The sequence below is a fragment of the Halyomorpha halys genome, unplaced genomic scaffold, assembly GCF_000696795.3.
Source record: "Halyomorpha halys isolate HHAL.00 unplaced genomic scaffold, Hhal_1.1 Scaffold962.1, whole genome shotgun sequence".
In the NCBI taxonomy this organism is placed as follows: domain Eukaryota; kingdom Metazoa; phylum Arthropoda; class Insecta; order Hemiptera; family Pentatomidae; genus Halyomorpha; species Halyomorpha halys.
The window spans coordinates 93,567-102,124 of NW_027109643.1; the positions used below are offsets into that span (position 1 = coordinate 93,567).

The 8,558-nt window shown below is 39.2% G+C and overlaps 1 protein-coding gene across 5 annotated transcripts in view; it reads right to left on the reverse strand.

The window, feature by feature from the left end:
• LOC106687420 (uncharacterized) overlaps nucleotides 1–8,558 on the reverse strand; it is a 60,359-nt gene that overhangs the window by 49,157 nt on the left and 2,644 nt on the right. For all 5 annotated transcript variants that reach the window (XM_067047793.1, XM_024363230.2, XM_024363229.2 and 2 more), the window contains exon 3: nucleotides 7,322–7,577. In XM_067047793.1, coding sequence (XP_066903894.1) covers nucleotides 7,322–7,577 — 256 coding nt within the window. The remainder of the gene's footprint in view (nucleotides 1–7,321; nucleotides 7,578–8,558) is intronic.

Sequence of the window (8,558 nt, forward strand, 5' to 3'; positions counted from 1 at the left end):
CTCGCTTTGAGGTAGAAAGAAGTGAATTGGAGAGAGTGTGTGGAGGACGCGTCATGAGCTATATGCTAATATCAGACCAGCATTGGAACGCAGTGAAGATTTTCACCACAGTAGTCCTCAAGAGGTTGAGAGAAGAAGAGAGGGCTAGAAGACGTAACTAGCATGGAAACATGAAAACCATGCGAAGAATGCGAGGCGGCACTCAACCATTTCCCTCCTTGAAGTAATGACTAGCGGCGGTCCTGTGGAGAGGAATGAACAGGTGTAGGGCAGTGGTTTTAGTGGGTAAAAATCCCACACTAGGCCCGTACCTATCCGTGTCTTTTGAAGATTTCCACCGACCCTCGTAAAAAAAAACACACACACACAGCCCTCGAGACCATGAAGCGCACTCTTGAAGGTGCACTAAGAAATGACGCTCAAATTAGGGCGTGCACACAAGAGACACTGATTGAAATTAGGGACTTGGATGCCCTCACGACAAAGGAAGAGGTTGCCGAAGCTCTTACAGCTCTTTTAGAAGGAAAAGTGATACAACCTACAGCAGTACGATCGATGCCTGTAGCGTATGCTGGCACACAGACAACAGTGGTTGCTCTACTGGTTCTAATGGCGCCGAAGGCTGTCACAGACGGTAGGATCAGAGTGGGCCTAGTGATTACCCGAATCTGTAAGAAGGTTCAACTCCTTCACTGTTCCCGGTGTTGGGAATTCGGACACTTGGCTAGAAGATGCCAGGGTCCTGACAGGACCAAGTGTTGCCACAAATGTGGCGAAGAGGGGCATTTAGCCTCTGACTGCACACAGAATCCTAGTTGTGCACTTTGCGCTGGTAAAGGAGGGAAGGAGTTCGGTAATTGACCTCACGTTTGTTAGTGACATCCTCCTGCCAACTACTAATTGGCAGGTCAGCGAAGTGTACACACACAGTGATCACCAGGCTATCCTGACCAGAATATGGAACCGCGAACCAAGGGTCATTAGGTGTGAGAGGTGTGCGGTTCACAGGAAAACCAGGACGTTTGAAAGGGAATCGTTCCAAATCATGATGGAGGCCCAATGTAATTTGTCAGGCACTGCGGAGGACAAAGCTCGACAGGTAATGGGCCTAGTGAACAATGCGTGCGACGCGGCTATGATTCGTTCCAATATAGGTAATGGTAGACTTCCGACTTATTGGTGGAACGATCTTATCGCTGACCACCAAACTCGATCCCACACAGCGAGGAGGAGATACCAGCGAGCGAGAGGCAGCCCGCTGTTTCAGCAATTCCAGGAGGAATACAAGGATCAGAGGCGAGAATTCCGGCGAGCTATCAAATTGAGTAAGCGAGGATGCTGGAAAGAGATTTGTGATGAAGTGGATAAGGACCCGTGGGGAAGACCCTACCGTACAGTGATGAAGAAACTGAAAACCAGCACTATGAACTCGCCCATGTGCCCGGTGACAGAGCAGAGGATCATTAATACTCTGTTTCCTGAACAAGAGGAATTAAGGCAGACAGAGTCGTTGCCTCCATTTGATGTGCCAGCGGTAACGACAGAAGAGCTCAGTGACATCTACCGAAGCCTTCAGATGGGAAAGGCTCCCGGCATAGACGGCATCCAAATGTAGCACTAAAGGAGGCAATGGAAACCAGATCAGATCTCTTTCTGGATGTCTTTAGTTCCTATTTGCGTGAGGGGTCCTTTCCCTCACCATGGAAAAGGGAACGTCTGGTTCTGATCCCGAAGAGCAAAGGAAGGCTATCAGAACCTTCAGCCTATCGATTGATTTGCCTACTGGATACAGCTGGGAAGGCTTTGGAGAAGGTCATTGCAAATAGGCTACAAGAGTACAAGGAGTGGCAGGTCTCTCCAGGAACCAATTTGGCTTCCGGAAAGCGAGATCCACAGTGGATGCTATCACGTTGGTGGTGGAAAGGGCCAGGAAGGCTCTAGCAGGGAAGAGATGGAGAAGAGGCGCAAAATGCTATTGTGCTATTGTCACGATGGATGTAAGGAATGCCTTTAACACAGCAAGATGGAGCTCCATCCTGGATGCCCTGCTGGTAATTAACGTCCCTGAATACCTCAGGAGTATCATTCATGACTACTTCAAGGATAGGACCTTGATATGTTCGACAGAGGACGGCTCGAGAAGGTTTAAGGTGACTGGCGGTGTACACCAGGGTTCAGCGCTAGGACCCCTGTTGTGGAATGCCATGTACGACGGAGTTCTAAGGCTTAGTCTACCAGAGGGCTCCGAAGTATGGGCTTCGCTGATGATATCGCAGTGGTCATAGAAGCAAAGTATAAAGAAGAGCTCATTCTAAAGACCAACCATTGTGTCGCTTCGGTTCGAGATTGGCTAGAATCTGTAGGGCTGCAACTAGCAGACAGTAAGACAGAGGCCCTTCTCGTTAGTAGCAGGAAAGTAAGGAATCTTTAACCTTGAGATCGGGGAGGCAAGAGATCCAGTCCAAGCCTTCTTTGACTTACCTCGGGGCAAGGATCGATGATAGACTCCGGTTCAGAGAGCATATTCAGCGGGTGAGTGATAAAGCGGCTGGAGTAACCACCGCACTGCCACGTTTAATGCCCAACATAGGCAGACCCAGGAACAGCCGTAGGTTGTTGATATCCTATGTGGTCCCATCCATTCTGCTCTACGCAGCTGCGATATGGAAGGATGCGTTGGGTATTAAGGCCTACAGAAAACCAATGGTGTCAGTGTATCGTAGGTGTGCGCTAAGAGTGATCAGCACTTTTCGTACAGTCTCATACGAAGCGGCTTGCGTGGTGACCAGGATGCCACCGATTGAGCTGATCGCAGATGAGAGGAGCCGCTCTTATAATAGTGCTGACTATATTCCAAGAGACGTATTAAGAAAGGAGACTCTAAGAAAATGGCAATGTCGCTGGAATATGGCATTCAGTGGAAGATGGATGTACAGGCTGGTACCCAACATCGAGGCCTGGGTGAACAGGAACCACAGGGAGGTAGAATATTATATCACCCAGTTTATCACAGGACATGGTTGCTTCCGAGCCTACCAGTATAGGTTTAAGCTCGATGAGACTGGAAAATGTCCATTGTGCCCAGGAACGGAAGAGAGTGCAGAACACATTTTCTTCTTCTGTCACCGCTTTCATGAAGAAAGAAGAGAGTTCTGACGCGTTTGCGGCTCAGACCCGACAGCAGATAATATCGTCAATATTATGCTGCTTAACCAAGATTATTGGATGGCAGGCCAAGGATTTGCTGCACAGGTGATGCAGAAGTTAAGAAATGAGGAGAGAGATAGGCGAACCAGGAGATAGCCTAAAACAATGAGGCAGCACTCAGCCAATCACCCCCATGATGTAATGCCTAACGGCGGTCCCGTGGAAGGTGAGAAACAGGTGTAGGGCAGTGGTTTTAGTGGGTAAAAATCCCACACATGGATAAGTACGGGCCTATCCGTGTCTTTTGAAGATTTCCACCGACCCACGTAAAAAAAAAACAACACAAATATATATGAGAAAGTTATGTTTAAAAAAAAAAACCACACACACACACATATATATATGTAAAAAGGGTTGGTGAGAGGGGACACCATATTATTTAATATTAACACAAACATTGGGAATATTTGATTGTATATACATGAATGAGATAAATAATAGTGTTAGGATGGGCATTATACCAATAATTCTTATAGTTGTAATCTAAATGTGAAATTTCATTTTATCTAAGTTCTTATGTATAATTTAACAATATATAATATTTTTTTAAGTGGATAGGAATAGGAAAAGTCAATAACAGAGGAGTTTGAGTGGATGACAGATCATTTCCAGAAGTAGGCAGTTTCAAACACCTCAGTTCCATAATAACTTCAATAAATGATAAACTGACTGATATATGATTAATGATAGACTAACGTATAATAAGCGCAAACAGAGCCTTCTTTTCTCTGTCAAGAATATTGGAATCCCGAAAAATATTTTTTTTATGACCCCCTTTCTGGTCATTTCTAACATAGGAGGGGGGATGTTTACATCGGGACCTGTCCGTGCTGTACTCCAGGTATCTATCTCGAGTGTATTTTAAAATTATAATTAAAGTAGTGTGGAACAAAGGGGTGGTTGAAAATGTGAGACTTTCTGCACATTAATGAACATGTATATACTTTATAACACCAACATTAATTCTCTGGAGGGGCAGATTGTGTTAGTGTGTTAATTGATTAATTATTTTGATCATATAAGATAATAACAGAACGTGGGTGGTTTCATGGGTAATAGAATATGGCTTATCTGGTGATGTCTTCCCCGCCGCGGTGATATCTTCTGGCTGCTTCCCTGGTCCAGGTGTGCGGTGAGCGAAATAGTGAAAACCATGAATCTTCGCCTGGTGTAAGAAAAAAATAGGTTTGTCTCAATGAGTGGCTGGCCAGCATGTCCTCGACTCTGGAGTGATGGTAGGGGCAGGCTAGGCTCTATCTTTCATGCCATGATAGATAATTTGGGCGGCATCTTCGGGGTCTTCCGGTGTCTGCGGCAAGGGGGCATCAGAAAATGAGACCCCAGACCCCGACTTTATACAAATTCAAAAAAGAACCGAAAATATCGGATTACTTAAATCCGACAGGGGATATCTAATGATAACCATCTTATTCTAACCATGATGAGATGTCAAGTTTTCATTTGATGGAACTGCCACAGAAATAAAAGAAGTCGACCCCCCAAGGCCGGATTTAAACCGGCACCACCCCTAGATCCCAGGCTGCAAACACCCCATCCTGAAAAATCTCAACAAATCTGAAGCTACAGTGTCATAATAAAGCAAGCTCTAATAAATGGCTGCAAGACCCTATAACTAACAGGCACCCTAGAAAAAAAAGTAAGAGATTTAAAAGTAAAGTTCACAGCATAGTAACTGGATCGATCTGGAATGAGAGCCTCAACACATAGAGGAGAAGAACTAATAGAGAACTACTTGCAGAGACTGGTCTATCAATACTTCATGATAAAAGCAAGAAGCTTCCAATAGGATATGTATGGGGCTTGCAGTAATCCATCAGGATATCTCTACACAATGGATACTATAATTGACGAGAGACCACATGGCAAGTTAGAGAAATACTGGTTTTACTAGTTTCGTAATTTTTTTTTTAAATTAAATTTTAAATTTTTGACTAAACAGTTTTATTTCATATTACCTAATTAAAATTGAAATAATCACTTGAAGATATGAATAGATTTAAAGAGTGGTTCAATGTTTTGTTGGCTAAACAGAACATAAAGGTTTTTACAGAAGTACAATATATTTGAATCATTACAAAGTGAAAGAGTGCAAAACTAACAATAATGGAAAATCACCTGATACTCCAGTCTGCTGAAGATCCAAAACAGATCTCGGAAAGTTTTGGAGAAATTATGGAAATTTGATTTTTTTATGCTATAAGAGGCGGTAACTATGAATTTTAACCTTATGACCTCCGGCTTTTTTCTTTTTTTTGGAAATATATAAAAAATATAAAAAGTTTCAAAAAAATGAGTCTTTTTTTTCTGTTTTTCTTCTATAGTATCATTTAAATTCATCGACCAATCTAAATTAAACAAAGATAAATTTCCTACTTGATAATTTTCTACATCGAAAGCATCATCTAGTCAAATTAGGACCAAAAAGGGATTTAGTTGGAAAGTTTTAAAGAATTAAAAAAAAAATTACTCATTATTATTTTAAGGTAAAGAAGGCAACATCCTTAAAGTAAAGTAAATATGCAATTCAAAATACTTTTGTCAATTGTTGAAATAAAAATAATAACGATTATTTTATTTCAATATTCTTTTATAGACTCAAATATAAACATTCTTTTATAAACACAAACAATGTTTACTTTATATTAAAGTTTTCTATTCATGATACAATGCTTAAATTAAAATTAGTAAATTATGGCCTTATTTTGAAGTTATAAGGAGTCTCTTTCAGAAATTATATTATAATTTTTATCACAAAAAGTACTAACATGAACAGACATGAATTCATTCAATGTTCTATTCATTGTTATAAAATGCGCACTAAGAAAGGAATGTCATTATAAAATAAAAGAAGCAATCTCAAAAAACGGACTAATGGCCATCTGGCCAGGATAAATGGCTTGGCAATATTGAAGAAGAATCTCACCAGGATACTTCATGAAACAAGAATGGATGATGACCAAAGCTAAAATGGCAGGATAGTGTGGCCTAAGATGTAAGATGCCAGCTTAGAACTGAATGGAAAGCGGCTGCACAAGACCATGACAGCAGGTGGAGGATGATTAAGGAAGCCATGACTCACTAATGGGTTGATTTTTGAGCCAAAGAAAAATCTCGAAATCACTAAAGTTAGTCAATTAGTCTGTAAGTATAACCTGATCTCTAGCATAAAATATTGGTTACTATCTCAGAGGCCTGATACGTTTCTTATGACCAGGAGCCCTTTATTGCATGTTTAGTTATGTAAAATAAATTGTGAAACATTTTTGAACAATCGAATGTGATCATATAATTTATTACTGGACAAAATTTTGTCCCTGAAGGGCCAAGTAAAGGAGAGAAAATGGTTGTTTCTCACAATCCTTTGTGGGATCCTTATGAACCGCTGTTGTGTCCAGAACAAAGGTGCCACTGTCTTCTCCTCATGTCTTGTTCTAGATTTCTATGAGGTTGTGAAATCAACAATGAGATCGAACAATAAATCCAAAAAATCGAATGTGTAAATCTGACAAATATAGAGTAAGGTATAATAAAGTGTTACAAAATACTAAACAAAATATATCATATCTGGACCTACCTTCAAACCATTACAAGTTGTGGATTTGATAAATTGATAGAAGGGAAATAAGAAATTTCTTGTTTATAAATTAATTAATGCTGTGTTGCTCCAGTGAAAACTTAGAAAGGCTCTAGTGTTCCAAAAGACCCAACTTAATATATAATCAAATCTCAAACATAATACATAAGATCACTAAAACTTTACCATTTATGACTTGTTAAGCCAATCTAAAACACTATACTCAACTTCACTAGTACATTTTAAGTTATGTTTTCTTAAGTCTATCTAAAACTCAATACTTCAGACCACTAAAGTTTTAGATATGTTGATAAAAAATTCAGTTTTTATAACACATTTAATGCACTACTGCCAATAAAAGGTAGTTGAATAATAAAAAAAATACACAAAAGGTAAGGTAGAGCCATATTAAAAAAATATGTGATTTATTAATTATTAGTTTTCTATACTAAAGTTCAAAAAAATATATTTCTATACAAAATTTAGTCTTCAGTGAATTGGAGTACATTAAAAACTTACCTTTTTTCAACCAATACAGAAGCCAAGAAGACAAATTAACTTTTCTACGAGGCTGTGTTAAAAAAAATCTTGTTGTGATGAGACCATCAAATAGCTTATTCATGACATTCATCATTTCAGGAATAGTTATACCACCTTTACTAATAGAATACAAGTAATCAACAATTGACATATTTGATTCATCCTGATGGTTTGCTAAGATTTTATTGATTATTTCTTCTTCTGTTACCAATCCTTCCATACTATACAGTTTGTGCTAAAACAAATATTTTATTAAAAAAACCTATAAATATACACATATATGTATACAGAGAAACTTCTCTTGAGGAACACCTCTCTATTACTGAAACCCCTGCAAGCGGACTATGTTATTAAGGTCTCAGCCAATGTTCAGTCCACAATCCTGAGGTTTTACGTTTGAAAGGGATAGGTGGGACACTTTATTTATATGAAGTGACAAGAAGTGCCATCTACTGGAAAAAGAAACTACCAGAATTGGCGCCACCAATAGAAAAAGGGCCAACCAAAGCTGATTTGGAGGGCTAATCCCTCACTGTTTGAGCCTGTAGACCCTCCAGGAAGCTCTGGCCTGTCCTCACTCCGTTACTAGCCCTTGACTAGAGATGTCCAGCTAAACAAGAAGGGGACAGAGAGTGGCACTTGGGGCACACAGCCCGGAGGTCGGCATATCAGCATCAACAGCACAGATCACATACCAGGTGACTCATCCCATATGGGGTTCAATATATCTTAATCAGATAATTATATAAGTTATTTAATGCATGGACAGTGACTTCAATTTTTTTAATTAAAATTATTAGCAATATTGTATATTTTATCACTATAACCTAGAGAAATAAACTAAAGTATGTAAGAAAAGTAAAACTAATATCAGAGAATATAAGGTAGATCAGGACATTCAAGTAAATGCATACTGTCCATATACTTACTTGGAATACTACCATATACTTACTTGATAATGGTAACACTCTATATTTAATAATTGAACAATTATTCCTTGCAGAACTTTTTACATTTTATTCATGTAGAATAATGGATTAAAATAAATAAGTAACTTTAGGTTGGATAAATGTTAGAGATGAAATAGAAAATATATAGGAAACAAAACCTAGCATAAATTGTTGAAAATATTTTAGTTAATTTAAGGTACCAATTAAAGCTTTCAATGATTTATAATCACATCATTTGATTGTTTGTGAATTGAAATAGGCATCTA